This window comes from Chelon labrosus, assembly GCF_963514085.1.
Source record: "Chelon labrosus genome assembly, chromosome: 9".
NCBI classification, from domain to species: Eukaryota; Metazoa; Chordata; class Actinopteri; order Mugiliformes; family Mugilidae; genus Chelon; species Chelon labrosus.
The window spans coordinates 2,278,457-2,297,736 of NC_140359.1; the positions used below are offsets into that span (position 1 = coordinate 2,278,457).

General features: G+C 41.4%; 3 protein-coding genes across 3 annotated transcripts; 2 read left to right on the top strand and 1 right to left on the bottom strand.

The window, feature by feature from the left end:
• Positions 1-418: 418 nt before the first annotated feature.
• Positions 419-4,015, top strand: seta (SET nuclear proto-oncogene a). The gene is made up of 8 exons (XM_084552196.1): positions 419-694; positions 1,827-1,884; positions 2,030-2,172; positions 2,249-2,352; positions 2,439-2,552; positions 2,664-2,834; positions 2,921-3,052; positions 3,131-4,015. The coding sequence occupies exons 1-8, from the start codon at positions 622-624 to the stop codon at positions 3,152-3,154; spliced, it is 819 nt and encodes a 272-aa protein (XP_084408322.1). The 5' UTR covers positions 419-621; the 3' UTR covers positions 3,155-4,015.
• Positions 4,016-4,118: 103 nt separating this feature from the next.
• Positions 4,119-6,151, bottom strand: LOC311493505 (uncharacterized protein). Its single transcript, XM_084552197.1, has 2 exons — positions 4,859-6,151; positions 4,119-4,279 (listed from the first exon to the last, which is right to left on the bottom strand). Exons 1-2 carry the CDS (start codon positions 5,295-5,297, stop codon positions 4,125-4,127), a joined length of 594 nt encoding a protein of 197 aa, XP_084408323.1. The 5' UTR covers positions 5,298-6,151; the 3' UTR covers positions 4,119-4,124.
• On the top strand, positions 5,613-18,773 carry LOC311493503 (outer dense fiber protein 2-like). The gene is made up of 18 exons (XM_084552195.1): positions 5,613-5,682; positions 6,270-6,392; positions 6,625-6,741; positions 7,267-7,406; positions 7,835-7,964; positions 8,047-8,178; positions 8,259-8,333; positions 8,422-8,493; positions 8,571-8,687; positions 11,258-11,449; positions 12,366-12,475; positions 13,842-13,977; positions 14,067-14,177; positions 14,267-14,530; positions 15,285-15,385; positions 15,498-15,660; positions 18,288-18,413; positions 18,490-18,773. Exons 2-18 carry the CDS (start codon positions 6,285-6,287, stop codon positions 18,634-18,636), a joined length of 2,241 nt encoding a protein of 746 aa, XP_084408321.1. The 5' UTR covers positions 5,613-5,682; positions 6,270-6,284; the 3' UTR covers positions 18,637-18,773.
• Positions 18,774-19,280: the final 507 nt, after the last annotated feature.

Genomic DNA, 19,280 nt, shown 5'->3' on the forward strand with positions numbered 1-19,280 from the left:
TTTGTTTATAAATATATGAAGAAAAAAATTAAAGCACTGGATATAATGTTAAATAAAATGTCTAAATTGTTCATTGTATTGCCTAAATATAGCAATTAGCTAAACCATGACTGACAGGCTAATTAGCCCTGACCACCAGAACAGAATCCCCAGCATCTTTTTTTTTTTTTACTGCGCAAGTGCGAGTCGGTCGAACTTGAAGGTCTGGCCTGCCCTGAGTTAACGTATTTTTTTATTTTATTTTTTAGTTAATCTAATAATCTCCCGTATTGTTGATATAAGTGATAATTTGGGGTTCTGGTTATTTTTGGTGTCATTTTAGGGAAAAATACGGTGGTAAATTAGTAAATTGGAGCCGAGTAGAGAGACCTATTTTGAGAGGCGGAGCTCTTTCTCTGCTCCATTCGGCGAGGCGCGTTCGTAATGAAAGGAGCGCGTGAGCGGCGGTTGCTGTGACTTCCTCGCTCCTCGGCAGCTACATTGTGTGGAAAGCAGCACGTTGTTGGCTTCTGCACGCTGAACTTTACGCCGAATTAACGTTCTCCTGCCCAGGGAGAAACCAGATTCAAAGCCACCAGCTATTCCATCGGACGTCCGTAAGTTACCCCAGCTCGCGAAAACATGTCGGCCTCGGCGGCAAAAGTGAGTAAAAAAGAGCTCAACTCAAACCATGACGGAGCGGACGAGACCTCCGGTAAGGGGAATGGCGGCCTCCTGTTCACCGCCATTTTCACTTTCTTCTCTTAACATAATTTGCACTCACATTGAATGCATTGTTCATAATAATTAGTAAGCGGTTCACTTTTGTTTTGCTTAACGCCCATGGGGCTGCTTTGTGGTGGACTACAGCCTTGCTGCGTGTATTCACGTTTCGCTAACAGCACCTAGCTTGCCAGCTAACCCGTTTATTAGCATGCCGCTACTCCAGCCTTCTGTTGTTCAGTTCAGACCGGTGCTGAGAGGCCATGTTAGCTAGACAATTTAGCATCATCAGCGTGGCCAGTTATGTCGATGCCTACCTAGACGAGTGGTGTGGTGAAGGAATATAATTTTTTTCGCAATATATCGTGAAATCACCTCAAAATAGCTTAATCTGTGTTTACACTGGTATTTTGGTGTTTTAATAAAAAGCAAAATTGACAATCCCATTTGGGCATTAGCAGTTAGCTAGCTAGTGTTGTTGTTGTAACGTTACCTAACGCTAGCTGACGACGTTATGTTTTGTTGTTGGCTAAGGCGCATTTAAATGCACCTGCAGCCCCGCAGTGGGTTCATTTTGGTAATTATTCCTATTAATATTACTGGATGCAGGACTTGGGTGTGTATGTGCAGCGGTTTGACAGTTAGTTTTAGGGGGGATGTAGTCTGGCATCGGTCCTAGCTTGGTGTCTCGCGTTATCGCGGTGTGTGCAGTCAGTGTCCCACATTTAAACCACGCGGCCTTGAAGGTAGCAGCCGGCAGGAAACGGCGAGTGTCTGAGCCGCTAGAGCTGCAGCTATTGGCCGGTAACTTTAACTTCAACTCTGCGAGAGCCCACATTTTAATCCACCTTTCATTTGTGTTCATTTAAACAATTGTAAATACAGAAATTATAACTAAAGCATAATTTTGGCAAGTGTTTATTTTTTTCAAGAAAAAGATATTAGAAAGTTTTTTTTCAATTAATAAGCCACATTTTAAAATGCAGGCAGGGCTGGATGTGTGTGTTTCCCTTGAATATTGTGGATTTCCAAATATTTGTAAAATACTGTTTATAGGCTTTTAGGTCCCATTTGTGGTTAATAATAATGTGTAATAATGCTTATTCCTGTTTTTGTCCCTATAGAGAAAGAACAGCAAGAAGCCATTGAACACATTGATGAAGTTCAAAATGAAATTGACAGGTAATAAACATTTTTCCAGATTTGATCAATTTAAGATGACATGCCTTGTGCTTGAAGGGCTGTTCTTATGTCCTGTAGAGTCATCATGGTGCACTGTTTGATTATCCATGTCAACATAGTAATTTATACTTTTATTCTTTTTCAGGTTGAATGAGCAAGCCAGTGAGGAGATCCTCAAAGTAGAACAGAAATACAACAAACTCCGCCAGCCATTCTTTCAGAAGAGGTCAGAACTGATCGCCAAAATCCCCAACTTCTGGGTCACCACATTTGTCAACCATCCACAAGGTGAGTGTTGAGTTTATAATGCTGTCAGGTTTGTATAATTTGAGCTATGGCTCATAGTTAAAGTCTGTGTCCACAGTATCTGCCCTACTGGGTGAGGAAGATGAAGAGGCGCTTCATTACCTGAGCCGGGTGGAGGTGACAGAGTTTGAAGACATCAAGTCAGGCTACAGAATAGATTTTGTGAGTTTTGACTGCACACACAAACAAAATAGAGGTGTATGTTGTTTTTCTGTTTTGTTTTCTTACTTGCATGTATTTTCTCCCAGTATTTCGACGAAAATCCCTACTTCGAAAATAAAGTACTTTCCAAAGAGTTCCATCTGAACGAGAGCGGAGACCCATCTTCAAAGTCAACAGAAATCAAATGGAAATCAGGAAAGGTATGTACTTCTGAGTTGTCAGCAAAGTAAACTAAAGAACTGGTCATTCTTGAAGCCACCAGCCCCCCTCCCAATCTCACAGTTTTGTTTTGTGTGTGTCTGTGTGGTTAGGACCTGACCAAGCGCTCCAGTCAGACACAGAATAAAGCAGGAAGGAAGAGGCAACATGAAGAGCCAGAGAGCTTCTTCACTTGGTTCACTGATCATGCTGACGCTGGCGCAGATGAGCTCGGGGAGGTCATCAAGGATGACATCTGGCCAAACCCTCTGCAGTACTACCTGGTACGTTTTTAGACTAGCAGAATTGACCACAGTATTTAAAGTTTTCCTGCTTTGGGTGTGTAATTACATAAAATTTCTATTTCTAGGTTCCCGACATGGACGATGAAGAGGGTGAAGGGGAGGATGATGAAGAGGACGAAGAGGGTCTGGAGGACATAGATGAGGAGGGGGATGAAGATGGAGAGGAGGATGAAGAGGACGATGGAGAAGACGGAGAAGTAAGATGACAAAATGTGAGAGAGAAAAATGAGTATTAAGTTTTTTGTCATTGTCACTGACCTCCTTGTATCTTTCAGGACGACGAGGGAGAAGACGACTAAGAAATAACATCTGCCGAGACCCTTATTCCCTGTTTGTTTTTTCCACTCATATTCGGGAGCAAAGGTTTTTTTGTTTTGTTTTGTTTACTTTTTTTTATTTTAAAAACCCGTGTGTGCTTCATTTTCCATTCTGAAGCCTGTTTGCCTGTTGGTGCCATGTTCTGTTCTCCTTTGACTCATCTAAGGCCAAATGGCACTTTGCCCTGAATTGTGAGTACCGTCCCCAAAGTCATCTCAGAAATAATAATAAAGAACGTCTCAAAAATAGATTCAGCACAGCATCCTGAGTAGAATTTGAAAATACAGAAATTCCTTCCTGTTAAAGGTTGTGTGGTAAATTGACTAAAGCCATGGTGTAGTGACCTAGCGCTAGCAGACCTCTCAATATCTTCCCCATATTTTTTTTTTTTTTTTGTCCCAGTTGGGATATTGAACCCTTGAAAACTTATTTTTTCCCCTATGTGGTTAACGAGTACCAGCTCATTCCTTTGACTTGTAATGTTTAGAGGGGCGGGGGGTGGGGTAAGCTGGGGAGGGGAAGGAGTATGGCAGTTATTGGAAAGAGTGGTTATTTTGACACCCTTTCTATGGGATGTTTTTTTTTTTTCATTGTATTGTTTTACAGATATCCATGAGATTTGAAATGACATTTTTAATAAAGAACAAAATGGATAAAAAAAAAACAAGCTTGTAAATTTTGGCCCCCTCTGCTTCATGGGTTTAAATAAATAAATAAAAAAAGACCTGTTCTCTCATAGACATTTAATCACACTTTCCTTTTCCGCTGGGGGGAAAAAGAAATTGTTTTAAATTTGAGGTGTACAACTTGCTTTGTTACGATAATAAAAACTTAACTGTGTACACATGTGTGCTGGGAGTCTTCAAACCAAGTGGGTGCAAAGAAATTTATTTGAAAACTTATTTTCTTTCAGCAGCAAAGGCACCTGGGTTCATGGTACAATTAAGTCCATTAGCTGATGAAGGATTTTGGAGTCATCAGCAGGCTTGAAGCAAACTCCTCTGTTAAAAGTTGATGGGTTATTAAAGCCAAGAAGGTGTGCTCCGACTCCTCGAATTTGGTTTTAGTTATTGTCTCTGGCCAGTCACTAGGCTGGAAGGCCCAACCTGGAGCAAGAGATGAGAAATCAGCGGCTTGACGCAGGGTGAATGTCAAAAATAGCACATGGATTTAAAAGAGACAAGATTTTAACTGACTATAACAAAGTGTAGCATAGATGCAAGTAGAGTAATGGGTAGTATTTGTCCTCTTTATTCAGACCTAAGTTTTATTGATGATTTGTCTCAAATAATATCACTGTCATTCCAACCTCCCATTTTGCTTGAAAAATTGATTGCTTAATACTTTTATTTCAGTTCAAGTATGTTTTCATAATTGAGACCCTAAAAAACTTCTACAAGTTATTTAAACAAAACGTTGCATGCTTTTTTTAAAAATATTTTAAAAGACCATAGCATGAAACTAGTTATGAACTAGTTACATTCTAAGTTAAAAGAATGCATAAAACAAAAGGGCTAGCTTAGTAATTTATATTATAGTACACAGTTTGCATATTTTGAAGAAAAATAGATATTTATTGCTTTGGAGTGTTTTATCTGTGCACAGACCTCGTCGTTTATAACTGAAAGTGTGCTCTGTGATAGTTCACTTGTTGATTGTGACTCCTTTACTACAGGTGTACCCACCTAAATGGCTTTTACACCGGGGACAGGTGGTCACGGTCCACGAGAACCCCGGGAACCAAGAAAAGCGTTTGTCCGCCGGCCAGTGCAGGGTAACATCAGCTTTTCTGAACGTGATCACTTCGAACTGGTGCCCGTGGGGGTTCTGGAAAAGCTGGATGTTGACCCTCCGGCCTCCGACCAGCGTGTCGTTGCGGCTGGAGAGCGCCAGCCGGCTGGGGACGAAGTGGATGTCCGCGCCGAAAGCCAGCTCGTGTCCGCAAGCCCTGCACAGGATCAGGGTGTCGGTGCTGGCACCACTTTCCACAGTGGCCGCAGCAGCAGCACACGACTCACCGGGCTGGTATGCGGCGGAATACAACAGGATTACAAAGGAGATGTAGTGCACTGTCAACCTCTCCAGCTGCTTTACGAGCAGCTGCAGACTCGGCTTACATCTCATTGCTGCCTCGCACGCACATAGAAGCCTAATCACAAGCTAGGCTAATAACGAGCTAGCTTAAATTCCCAGCAGCTTTGTTTGTCGCCGAGGCTCTGCGTCGAACTAGACTTGTCTACTAATCGAATACCACTCCGAAGCACGTCATTAATCTACTACACACGTTTACTCTGTATTCTAACATTCGACGTTGACACCATTGTGATTAGTGAACTTCAGAGCTAACGTAAACTGTAAAGTTACGATTCCGGAAGTGCCATGGAAAAACAGGAAATGCAGTCATCCCAACCATTTCCTACTCAAACTGCGCACATTTCAGCACAACGGATGTATAACCGTTCTCCGTTCATCGGGTTTCATATTGCTTTTAAGTGTATTCATTTTAAAGGTAGGCGATTATAAGATACGGAAATTTAATAAAAACTTGAATATTATAAGGAGATCGTGCCGTGTAATGCATAATGGTTGGGTTTAGGATGCGTTCACGGCTTATGTTTAAAACACAATTATATCTGGCATAAGGGGAAACTCGTTTATGATCATCTATACGCTCACTACAGACATATCATCAACAGTTAACAGAATTACCGCTTGACATTTACATGACAATCATGCATGAGCGGTTTGTTTGTATCTGTTTGGCTGCTAATGTATAGCAATAAAAAAGTATTGAAATTCGTGTGATCCCTTTTCTTCCGATATAATGAACGCACCATAAACATCGCCCGTTACTTCCAATCGTTACCACGGGCAACGCTTACCGAAAACAAGCCTCCGCCAATCAAAAAGCGAGATATTGAAAACGAGCCAATCAGGAGAGTCGTTTGTCAATCCAAACAAACTGTCCTCTCCATAGACAAAAGTCGAGATTTATCTTGGAAAAATGTCGTGTAACGGGATAATAACGCGACATAGCCTTTTATCATTTGTTTATTTCTTTTTCTGTTGAGCCTAAACTCCATCTGAATGTCGTAGTAACGTCTGAAAAGAATGAAAACCCGAGATTCACCGCCGTCTCCTCCTCCGGTCCACGTCCATGTACCGGAGAGCACACCTGTACATGTTCATATGAGGAGGATTCCAAGCAAAATCCCACAGGTTACCAAATTTGTTACTTAATATTTATTTAATACATTTTAAAATTTCCGTTGGTTACGTTTAAAAGTTCGTGGCGTTAGTTAAAAAAATCTGAAAGTACAGTTATTTTGTTTAATAAAATCTTTTTAAAACATACTTTTAAATGGGTTTGCAAACTAACTTATTAAGAGAAGACCGATACTTCAATAACTCTTTATGTGTTTTATCTTGGCTTTTTCCGTGGAATCTGAAGAATCGAGCCAAAGACGTCCAGGTGAAGGGAGATAAAGGGGGGAAAAGGGTGCAAAGGCCGTGGATTCCTCCCGGAAAACTGTCCTGCCGAAGAGATGAGGGCTCCTACAAGACTCAGGTCTCTAAAGTGATAAGCATCTTATCAGGCACCAGAGTCACTTAATACTGTATACCAGGAAATTAGTTTAAGCTGTCCATGTCTCTGTCTCTGGTTCCCCTCTTTTCCTTCCTTGGACACATTGTTTTTTACTACTGACCAATGCTGACAAGAAACCATCCACAAGAGCTGCAGTTCTGGAGATGCTCTGACTTAGTCATCTAGCCATGACAGTGTGGTCCTTGTCAAAGTCTCTTGATTACTCCCACTTCAACATTTTTCCTGCTTCTAACATCAACTTTTAGGACAAAATGTTCCCTTGCTTCCTGATATATTAACCCACTCACATGAACGTTTTTGCTTTAAATAAGCAAACAAACATGTTCCAGATGTGCAAAGGATGTCGATTCTTTGATTCTAATTTTCTCCAGTGAAGCAGAAATTTCTTCAGTGCAACTTTCTTTTGTCAAATTCAGTCTTATTTCTGGATGTTTCCCTCCGACGTAAATTCTTTTGTTTTTCCTTTATTTGTGTCTTGACGATCAGACCAGCAGAGTGCAGCACCAGTCAGAAAGTGGGATCAGACACGAGCATGATGCAGAGGAGCAGGAGGAAGATCTGGCGGCAGCATCCAAAAACCTCAGCGTATTGCTTCGAGAGCAAGAAGGCATTCGTTGTTTGAAGAAGTAAGAAAATGACAAATACCTGTGCTGATTTCTCACATTAGTGTTCAAAATAACAACAAATGTAAACAATGCCCCATCCTCCTCACTTAGTTTTTGTAGTTTTTTTGTCAGTCAGTTCAGAATAAAATAAAATATCCAGGGAGAGATCTCAAATCCAGTGTGACAGTGTTATAAAAAAGTCATGTGTAATATCTGACAGACCAGCTGTACTGTGTGGTAAAATAAACCAGTGACTCTAAGCGGAATTTATTGTAACACCAGATAGTGGGCGTCTGTGTTGCCTTTTCTCTTTTCACTCCAAAATTACTTTTCATTTCTGGAAGCACTCATAAATACTAGAGCATCTTGTGGTCTTGCTGAGCTGCCTCTCCGTTGCAATTCAAAGGATACAACAACAGCTGTTTTTCAGTTGATTTTTTTCTTTATAGGTCAGATTCTCTGGGACAATACACAAAAACGAATGTGCTCCTTAGGGCACTTGTAGAAGCAGAAATTGATGGTGTAGCCGTAGCTAATCAGCTGATGGTCCTAAAGGAAACTGTCGACAGCATTGCTAAGGTAAAATGTGCATCCACTTTGGGTCAGGAGGATCTGGACTGCAGGCTGGGTGAATTTATTTGAATTCATTTACGTTTTTTAGGACAAGAGACTGTCTAAACTACATGCAGCATCACTGGGACGGCAGCAGGACCTGCTGCTGGAGAAGGTTGAGATGTTTGATAACACCAATCGCAGCCTTCGAGAGCAACTCAGAGAGTGGAGTGAACATGAGGTACAGGAAGTGGAAGAAAACCCACATGGAGCAAGAGTTAACCTGCAATAATTCACCTGTGACTTCTACTGTACCAACAGAGAGAGTTGCTGGTGTGGTTGGAGCAGAAAGATGGCTTAAAGAAGAGACTGGCTGACAGTGAAGCAGAGAATATTGTGAGTATTTACTAATGCTGGTTTTTTATCTCATTCCCTGTTACATTGGATCAGACGTTGTGTTCTCCTTCCACTTCTTTTTTGACAGCGACTTTTGGCCAAACTCACCAACAAGGAGAAAGAAGCCTCGAAACTTGCTGAGCATTTGGACTTTGAAAAGGTTTGTCATGCCATGGTAAAAAGATTCTGCTGCATTTTCAACCCCCCTTCATCCTCATCTTTCCTCTGAACTTCCAGGACAACGTCAAGACAACGGATGAACTTTCAAGGATCCTGGAGTCAACCCGAAACCATCTGCAGTCTCAGCTGAACCGAGCAGAAGCTGAAAAGGCCCATCTGGCAGCTCAGGTTCAGGTCTGTGTACAGAAAACATCTGCTTTTATCTTTGTAGAGGACATCAATCATACTTCCTTTTGAACTGGTTATATGGAACTTCCAACACTGTTAGCCAACTGTAGCTCCAGGAAACTGAATCAGAATGAAAAGTAAGAGTGTGCATATTGGCTAATGATACACTGCCTATAAAACATATTCACTCCCTGATGTTTTCCCTTTTTGTTTTTTCTTTCATAAATAGAATCATGGTCAGTATCATTTTGACATTTAAAAAGCACTTTACTGTCAAAGTCAATAACAGACTGTAACAAAGTCATGTAAATCAATTAAAACTATTATGTAAAATAGGTGACTGCATGAATATTCGCTTCCTTCATGTCACTAGTTAGTAGATCCAGCTTTGGCCACAGGCACAGCACTGGGTCTATGGAGCATCTGGTCAGTTTTATTCCTTTATTTTTTTGTAAAACTGCTCCTTCAGCTCCGTCTGGTTTAATGGGGATCTATTGGTTTTACACATTTCCGGATTATATTTTTATTATTTATTTTTTTTTGTGCTTGAACATAAATCTTCTCCCAAGTTGTAGTTCTCTTGCAGACTAAGCCAGATTGTCCTCCAGCATTTACCTTTATTTTGCCAAAAAGAACAACCACAGCATGATGCTTCCAACACCATGCTTCACCATGCTTTTTAGATTTATAAAAGCACTAAAAGGGGAAAACTTTTTGTCGGTACTCTGTATTTTCATATCACTCACAGGGGTAGTGCAAGTGTCCTTGGCTGGTCCATGGACATCTATATTCTAACCAGCCCCACCTGAGAATGTGTGGATAAAAGACATAGCTGAAGAGGCCTGAGGAGACATCACGTCTCACCAGTTGCCTTTTCCAGTTTTTAATATAATAAACCCTCTGTTTTTGTATCTCTGTCGTCATGTCTATACTTTATGTTGCAGCCCTCAAGCCAGGTCATAATATAAATGGAGGCTCATCCAAACTTTGAATCTGGGACCACCCCAAAAGAAAATCACATTGTATATACTATATACAATTAAATCCATACATGTTGTATCACTAAATTTTTTTTAAAATTATTTTAGCTTAAAACACAGTGAAGTTACCGTCATATGATGATTATATGCAGACTCTCTGCTTTAATTTGAGCCTTTTTTTTTACCTGCTTAATTAATATAGAGTCATGAAGGAATATCCCACATCTGTCCACAAAACAGCTGCTGAAAACACAGGCAACTGTTTATAAAATTGTTTGCAGTTCTGAAATATTTCCCCCAATTTGGACTTGCATGCCCTCAAATTAAAGCTGAGAATATGTACTTTTAGACTATAATAATGATCTAAATGTGACTTGGATATGTTCTGATGTGAATCTAATTGTAAAGCACATTTCTAAACAGCAAACTGTTGCCAAAGTGCTGTACAAACAGAGTTTGCTGAAGCATATAAAAAAGCTTGCAAAAAATATCTACTACTAAATTGAAAGCACTGAATTCAAAAGTCCAGACAGTAGACAAAGATAGCCCAATCAAACAAATGAAACATAAATATTATACATTTGAATTTGTTCATAAGGAAAATAAGCCAGTATTGCATATCTGTAACTTAAGTGATCTTCTACGATTACACATTAGCTGCAGTTTTAGACAGACGACTATTCGGAAATTGTTTTGTGGATGGAGGGAAGAGAAGTCTCAGTGGCTTTCTCCGTTGTCACCACTCTCCTTACATTCTTCCAGTCCACATCACACAGTGATGCAGCTAGTCAGGATGCTCTTTATGGTGCTTCTGGAAGATGCAGTTAGGATCTGTGGGGGCAGGCTCTCCTCATCGCACAAGAAGTGTAGACGCTGCTGTTACCTCTTGACCAGTGATGCAGTATTCAGGATCAGGCTATTGCCTCTTCACCAGCCGACCAGATGCTCCCCCTCCTCTGTAGGCCAGGTCTTGTTGTCCCTCATCAGGTGGCAGACCTGAGGACGCAGTTGTGTGTCATCAGGGTGAACAGCAGAGGGCTCAGGACACAGCCCTGTGGGGACACTGTGCTGAGGGGGAAGACACTGGAGGTGTTCTGTCAAACCCTTCACTTACTTTTGCAGCTCACACATTTGTAATATTGGCTCATTTTCCTGATTAAGAATAAGAAGTTTTACTGTCATTGTCCGGTGAAAAACAACCGAATATAGTTTAGCACACAGTAGAGATTGATTGCGTTCTCTTAGGCTGCTTTCAGGACTTGAGTGAAAATCCACTGTTTTGAGTCATTTTTATGCAGAAATGTTGAAGATTCTGAAGGACATAAAAACTTTTAAGCTGCACTGTGTGTGAATCTAGCAAAGGTATATTCCAGCTCTCTTTGCACTTTACACCTTTATATTTACACTTTACAGAAAGACTACATAGCTAATTTGTGCATGTTTCTCTTTGTTTGAACAGCCCTTTTCCTGCTTTTATTTAATATTCTGAAGGTTCATAAAGCTGTAAAAAGTGCAAATTCATCTCAGAGGCATGTTTATTAGCCTTTAAACATGTTTTTGTGAATGCCTCTTTGCATATGTTTTTGCGGGGGATAGAGGATGCAGCAGAGCTACAAGCAGCAGCAAGAGGAACTCCAGGCTCTGCAGGAGGAGCTGCAGACCCTGAGGCAGCAGAGGGAGGACGAGGAGGATGGGACCCAAGACCAGGAAACTCTGGCCCTGCTCAGCCAGCAGGCCGAGCAAGCCGAGGAGTCCGCCAGGCAGCTTGCGGAGAAGCTTCAGAAAAAGGTCAGTGTTCAGAGCTGGAAGTGACTGTAAAGATATAATAGGTCATACACTGGCCAAAAAAAGCACCACCAAAAAAAAAAAAAAAAAAAGGTCACACACTCTAATATTTTGTTGGACAGCCTTTAGCTTTGATTACAGCAAGTGGAGACTTTTTCTTTGGCCAGAAAGTATAATATCACCTTAAATGTTTTAATAATCTTTTATTACCCCTGCTGAAGCAATACAAATGGAAAGTAAAATGAGGTGAAGGTGTGGAAACATTACAGCAACTCATCATTCCTTTTGTGTGATTTATGGACCTCTCTGTGGTTTACCCTGCATGCAAATCCATCCTCACTGTGGTAGCGGTGTCTCGTCTGATCATGCGCTTTTATGCTAATTGGATTACAAGGAAAGCCTTTTTCAAAATTCCACTGAAATGCAAAGGTCACATTTTGGGAGAGCCTGTACAGAACAGTACAGTACATATAGCAGACTAAAACACAGGCAGGTTGTGTGAGGTTGTTGTTTGTAAATTATTTCAGTTCCCACACACAGCGGTAGTTTATACGCAGTCATTATTCAACTCAGGAAAAGTACAATTCAGTGGAGTGGCCATCACGAAATCCTGACCTCAACCCAACAGAGAATTTGTGTGTGAGGAGGCCTTCAGGAAGAATGGGCTAAACAAAATATTAATGATGTGTATGTAAACTTCTGACCCACTGAAAATGTGATTAAATATTTAAAAGTAAAATAAAACTATTACTCTGACACTTCGCTTTCTTAAAATAAATGATCGATCCTCACTGACCTAAGACAATAAATGTTTAGTAGAATTTAGAGTTAAATGTTTTTGGTTAGGTGTACTTTATGTGAACTTATGTTTTCAGCTGTAAAAACAAATAACCAAGAGACAATGTGTTTTATCTTGAAGGAGTCCCAGCTGTCTCAGGCTTTGTCCACGTCCAGTGATTGGTGTCTCCGCCACTCGAAAGAGGCAGCTGCCAGAGGACAGCTGGAGGAGGAAGTCTCTGCTCTCAAACTGTGAGTGTACTCATGTTCAGTCTACGAATTTGACTCAACAAAAACTGCATCATAGATAGCTAAATACTAAAAGCATGCATATACACCAATCAGCCGTAACATTGTGACCTAATATTATGTAGGTCCATCTTTTGCTGTCAAAACAGTCCTGACCCGTTAAGGCATGGACTCCTCTAGACCTCTGAAGGTGTGCTGTAGTATCTGGCACTCAGACATTAGCTAAGAGGTCGAGGCCTTCATGGTTCTGGATTTTTATCCAGAACATCCCACAGATGCTGCATTGGATTGACATCTGGGGAATTTGGAGGCTAAGACAACACCTTGAACTTGTTGTTATTGTTGTTCCTGAAACCATTGCTAAACCAGGGAGCATTGTCCTTCTGAAACAGGTCATCAGGGATGAAAGCGTGGACAGAGTGTGCGGCAATGCTTAGGTAGGTGCTACATGTTAAAGTAACATCCACATGAATGGAAGGAACAAAGGTCTCCCAGGAAAACATTGGCCAAAGCATCCGCCTACCTATGCTGCTTTGCCTTTTTCATGATCCATCAGACCAGACCACCTTCATCCATGTCTCCATGGTCCAGTTCTGATCCTCATGTGTCCATTGTAGGTGCTTTCATCAGTGGCACAGATGGTAAATGGTCTTGTTTTTTTATGGCGCTTTTATACCTATTGCTACTGATAGCGCTTTAGAGTGATAGTGACACATCTACCAAGCACACTGGGGGTGACTGGGGATTCGGTGTCTTGCTAAAGGACACATTGGCATGTGACGTGTTCTGGATATCAGTGGGTATCAGCATGGACATCCTGACTGACCTGCAGCCACACATCCCCAAACAAAACAAACTGATCCACTGTGTGTTCTTGCTCCTTTCTCTCAGAACCTTCATTAACTTTTTCAGATGTTTGTGCTCAAGTAGCCCGTGTGTTGAATCGGACCATATGGGCCACCACTATGATCCTTGGCCTCGTAGGACCTTGTGACTGATTCGCCTCTTCTCCTTCCTTGGACCATTTTTGACAAGTACTGACCACTGCAGACCAGGAAAGTCTGGAGAAGTTCTGATGCAGTTGTCTTGCCATCACAGTTGCCATTTGGTCCTTGTCAAAGTCTCTCAAATCCTTCCATCTTCTAACACATCTTCACCTGTCAGTTGTCCTAATCTAACAGCTGACCACTCTACTCCTGTTTCTTCTGCTGTAACACACACTGCAACCCGACTGGGGAGACATGAAGTCCTGGAATAACATGTGCTGAACAGAGATCTGACTGGGTGATCGTTGAACATGTATTTGTTCCCTGAGGTTGTGATCTTTTGGTACTTTTGCACATCATTTATAAATGTATTTCCATCACAGTCAGGTAACGGAGCTGAGGTCTCGGCTTCATTCAGTGGAGGAGATGAGTCAGGCAGAGAGAAAGGAGCTCCGGAATCAGCTTCAACATCTCAGCACTGAAAATGCCTCCAGCAAGCTGGATAACCAAAGGCTCAAGGTACCTGTTTAAAATTCCATAACTTCCATCGACTGAAGGAAATGTTTTTTAATGTAATGCCATTTACCATAAATGTATCTAATATGTAGGCTGAGCTCACGTCATCTGAGGAGAAGCTCCAAGGACTTCACTCTGAAGCCCGTCATCTGAAATCAGCAATCAAAAAGTATGAAAGCCTGGTGGAGAAATACAAGAAGAAGGTAAAGTTAGACTCTAACTGATGAACATAAAAACCTGACTAAACTGACTCGACATAGAACTATGACAGCGCTGAACCTCTCCTGTGCAGGTCCAGCAGGCTCGTCTGGAATCAGAGCGGCACTGCCTGAAGCTGGAGGTGGTGCAGAAGGAGACACGGGAAGTGAAGGTGAGCCTGGAGATGGAGAAGGAGAAGGTGAGGCGAGAGCTGCTGGGTCGGCTCAGAGAACTTGAGATGCTGCCGGACAGACTGAGGAGAACAGAGCAGCAGCTCCGAGACGCCCAGCACGAGGCTGACAGCCACGAGAGGAGGAACATGGAGAATAACTCGGCCCTCTCAGAAGTCAGACACAAGGTGACGACAATAGAATTTGTGTGGAATCATGAAGATTGTATGTATCCCTCAAAAAAAAGAGTGGTCTCAAATAAAAATGTTCCAGGCCAAATATTTTCATTTAACTTGTTCGAGAAGATAAAAAGCTGCCACTAATTATGGCCGACTGTGGCTCAGGAGGTAAAATGAGTTGTCCACTAATCCCAGAGGTCGGCTGTTCGATCACCATGCTCTCCTCGTGTTAGAGTCCTTGGGAACTAACCAAAGCTGATAGATGGCAGATGAGCATCTTGCTAAAGGCCATATATAAGTGTAGACCAGTGGTGGCACAGTGGCGTGGTGGTTAGCACTGATGCCTCACAAGAAAGAAGGTTCTGAGTTCAAATTCATCAGTTGGCTGGGGCCTTTCTGTGTGGAGTTGGCATGTTCTCCCTGTGTCTGCGTGGGTTCTCTCCGGGTACTCCAGCTTCCTCCCACTGTCCAAAGACATGCTGGTTAGGTTAACTGGTGATTCTAAATTGGCCGCAGATGTGAATGTGAGTGTGAATGGTTGTCTGTCTCTCTGTGTTAGCCCTGTGATAGACTGGAGACCTGTCCAGGGTGTACCCCACCTCTCGCCTCAATGACCAGTGACAGCTAGGGTAGGCCCCCCCCCGCGACCCTTCACAGGACAAGCGGTTACAGAAGATGAATGAATGAATAAATGAATGACTTTATTGAAATGCTTGTGTTTTTATCATTGTTGACATGTCACATTAATTATGGTCCTCTGCAGGTGGAACAACAAGGCGCTCAGCTGGAGATGTTTCAACAGAGAAACCTGCTGCTGCAGGAGGAAAACAGTGCCCTCAAAGAGAAAATTCACAGTGTAGAGAGGTAACACACGAACAGACTTGTATAAAAGATTGCTGGTATATCTTTTTTTTTTTTATACAGACATGGATTGATTATATGTTCCAAACAGTGACGGTTAATCTGTTTGATGTAGGAGGCTGGAGTTCTTAACGGTAGAAAACAAAGAGATGTCTCAGGCTCTCGCCTCAAAGGAAGCCGACATCTGTAGCATTCAACAGCAGCTGGAGGAGAAGACTCATGAATGCAGCGTCCTGTCCAGACAGCTGCAGCAGACTCTGGATGATGCTCAGAGACAGGTCTGAAACATGAGCATCCACAGACATCATACCTTCAGACTGAACATAACTAAATAAAAGACAAAGCTGAAACAAGGGCAACGACTTTTTGGGTGTCTTAAAGATATTTCATCCAAGTTTTCTGTTGTAAAAGACTGATGGGGAGTTGGGGTTTAAATATAAACATCTGTACTTATTGCCCATCAGAAAGTTGCACATGATCATAACAGATTCCTCTAATTATAGATGAATATCTAGTCATGAACACACTTTAGTTACAGTGCATCCAGAAAGTATTCACAGCATTTCACTTTTTCCACGTTTTGGTATGTTATAGCCTCATCCCAAAATGGACTAAATTCATTTTTTTTTGCCAAAATTCTACACACAACACCCCATAAGCACAATGTAAAATAAAATACTACGAAATCACATGTACATAAATATTCACAGCCTTTGCAGCGGAGCTCAAGGTGCATCCTGTTTCCACTGATCATCCTTGAGATATTTCTACAGCTTAATTGGAGTCCACCTGTGGTAAATACAGTTGATTGGACATGAGTTCAAATCCATGGGCCAACTGGGCCTTTCTGTGTGGAGTTTGCATGTTCTCCCTGTGTCTGCATGGGTTCTCTCCAAGTACTCCGGCTTCCTCCCACCATCCAAAGACATGCTGGTTAGGTTCATTGGTGATTCTAAATTGGCCGTAGGTGTGTATGTGAGTGTGAATGGTTGTCTGTCTCTCTGTGTTAGCCCTGCGATAGACTGGCGACCTGTCCCCCGCCTCTTGCCTGATGACAGCTGGGATAGGCTCCAGCAGACCCTGCGACTCTTCACAGGAACAAGCTGTTACAGAAGATGAATGAATGAATGAAATAACAAAATGTCGAAAAAGTGGAGAGCTGTGAATACTTTCCGGATGCACTGTATGTGAGTTTCATGTGGATATGGTTGATATGACAGATGTTCCTATTTAAACCCCAACCCCCCACTTGTCTTTTAGAACTGAAGACATGGGTGAAACGTCTTCAACCTCTCCAAGTCCAGTTGGATTTATTTCAGCTTGTTTTTTTTTGGGATATACCATGGCCTGAATGAATGAGAACCTTTACAGATATGAATGTAACCACTTCAACCTCATTCCAGATGCTGTCCCTTTATACAAGTCAGTCTCGACCTGGGTGGTCCTGGGCAATTCTCAATTATCAATTATTCTGACTTTTAATGGCTCAAAGAGAGGTGGTGAATGTGCAGGGGAAACAAATGGATATAATTCACTTTTGGAAAATAAACAAGCTAGTGCCCTTAATTCTCTCCTGATCTGAATCATTTCACTTATGTCAATTAAATTCAACCTGACCTGTATTGGTAGCTAAATTTAAGACATAAAGTGTACCATCTGGATGCCACAGTGTAGCAGAAACTAGGGGTTGAACCGAGTCGATTAGTCGATTTTACCGCTGTGTCATGACACTTTTAGCAGGAAGTCAACTAGTTGCCGATCAACTAGTAGCAACACGGATGCCTCAGAGAAGACAGGTGAGGAGCCCTGCGGGTCATTGCAGCAAACTAGCAGCGGTTCAAGCAGAGGTTCATCAAGTGTGTAGAAATACTTCACTTAAGATGAAACACATTCTCCCGTGACATGCAGAATATGTAAGTCAGTCCTGAATACAACAAAAGTACTACTGCAGTGCACACTAGCAGAGGAACGGTCCAAATCCTCTCATCAGCAGTCAGCTAGCAACTTCACCCAACGTCCTGTGGTAACAGAGAGAAGGAGGCTGCACATCAACAGTTTGTTGGTGAATTTCATTGTCTAAAGTTATTAGACCTTTAGCTGCTATACACAGAAAAGGCTTCAGAGATATACCGCTTTTTTTTTTATCCTGGCTACATTATAGTATCTTACAACACGCTGTGAAGTACTATTAAATGCTATGCGACGCCGATTTATATAGGCTATACATATCTGCAGCGCACAGTATTGATAAACTCGTATGTTTATGTTCAGTTCTATTATGATCTATTAGTTGACATTGTTTAATGTTTATGGTGTTGACCTGGACTACTACTGACAGTAGCCCGTGTTCAACCTTCAAATACCTTGCAGAAAGGCCTCTGGAGCCTCTTTTTACAATATGTATTCAGGTCAAGAATATAGATTTCATTGTTGCAAAGCATTACTTTCTACTGTGTTTTTATGGGTGACATCATCGACGAGTCGATGTTGACTCACTTACTTTCACCACATATTTGTCGACTTTAAAAAATCCAAACTCATTCAACCCCTAGCAGAAACGTAGCAGAACATAGGTATACTTAGAGTGACTGCATCCTGGAGCTGAATCTCAGATAATGAAGGAAGTCTGTTCACTGGAGATGGAGTTAGCATGTGAACAATGGCTAATGAAGACTCTATACAATGAGTTTAAAGCATGAGGGTTGGGAATTGATTGGCTCAGAAAAGATGGACAAATAGATGAGTGGACGAGAGTGGTCACGTAGAAACTAAATGACGTGAGAATGAGAATGATTTTGACAGTGTGTGAAAGCGGAAGAGATGAAATAGAAGAAAGGAAACAGAATGAGAGGGGACAGATCTTCCTCACTGACCTGACATGGGCACCTGACTTTAATATCTATAGGTGGACAGCAGCATCCAGAGGGTTCTGGCCAAAGAGAGAGTGTCTCAGTCCAAAGCGTTGGATTTGCACAGCCAGCTGAGCCGAGCCAAAACAGAGCTGAGCCAAGTACATCGAAGCAAGGAAGAGGTAGGGCGCTCCTCAAAGCGCTTCAGATACTGTGACTTATTATTAGGCGTTTGTCTGAAGAGGTTTTGTTTTCCAGATGGAGCGTCGTTTCAAAAGTCAGCTGCAGAATATGAAGGACAGACTGGAGCAGTCCGACTCTACCAACCGCAGTCTGCACAACTACGTTCATTTTCTCAAAACCTCATACGGAAATGTGTTTGGAGACTCTATGCTGTCAAGCTGACCACAGAGCTCCAACTGTCATTTATTGATGTATCGATCTGCTTTTGCCTTGAGAGTTTTATGCAGTCTGTACAAATGCAACTCTATTTTAATTAACTGAATTTATATTCTTTTGAATAAATAACTTTCTTCACAATTCTTGATCTTGAAATTTTTTTTTTTGTTATTGTTTGAATTCGAAAACATTCATATTATTCTGACTGAACAGATAATAGATCTGACAGTTTTTAATCTCTAATATTTAACATTTTTTGTCTTTATAGCCTAATAAAGAGACAAACTATACATACATTTTCTTTGTCTTGATTGGTCATTTGCAAACTTAGTTATCATCTAAGACTTAAATTATGATTTATTTGCAGGTGATATTTAAGTTGTCATACTTGTGTTATATATGACACGCCTAAAATAATGTTTAATTTTTATTTTTTTTACTTACTTTACTTTTAAATAATAATAACATTTGTGTTGTTAGCGGCAGTCTGGACCACGTAAAATTGAATTCATAAAATGTCTCGTCATAAGTCAGACGACCAATTGCAAAAATAACGTTATTATCTGTTGCATACAATTAAAAATAATAATAATAATATTTTTTAGTCACCAAACTTAGAGCAAACAAGTTTATAACGAATCTGTGGCACA

Bases quoted from the DNA above. Each gene is read 5' to 3' on its own strand.
- seta (XM_084552196.1), top strand. From the start codon at position 622: ATGTCGGCCTCGGCGGCAAAAGTGAGTAAAAAAGAGCTCAACTCAAAC. The intron at 695-1,826 runs GTAAGGGGAATG...TTGTCCCTATAG, and splicing joins CGGAGCGGACGAGACCTCCG to AGAAAGAACAGCAAGAAGCC. The intron at 2,353-2,438 runs GTGAGTTTTGAC...ATTTTCTCCCAG, and splicing joins CAGGCTACAGAATAGATTTT to TATTTCGACGAAAATCCCTA.
- LOC311493505 (XM_084552197.1), bottom strand. From the start codon at position 5,297: ATGAGATGTAAGCCGAGTCTGCAGCTGCTCGTAAAGCAGCTGGAGAGG. The intron at 4,280-4,858 runs GTGGGTACACCT...CTCTTGCTCCAG, and splicing joins CCGGTGTAAAAGCCATTTAG to GTTGGGCCTTCCAGCCTAGT.
- LOC311493503 (XM_084552195.1), top strand. From the start codon at position 6,285: ATGAAAACCCGAGATTCACCGCCGTCTCCTCCTCCGGTCCACGTCCAT. The intron at 7,407-7,834 runs GTAAGAAAATGA...TTTTCTTTATAG, and splicing joins GGCATTCGTTGTTTGAAGAA to GTCAGATTCTCTGGGACAAT. The intron at 14,178-14,266 runs GTAAAGTTAGAC...TCTCCTGTGCAG, and splicing joins TGGAGAAATACAAGAAGAAG to GTCCAGCAGGCTCGTCTGGA.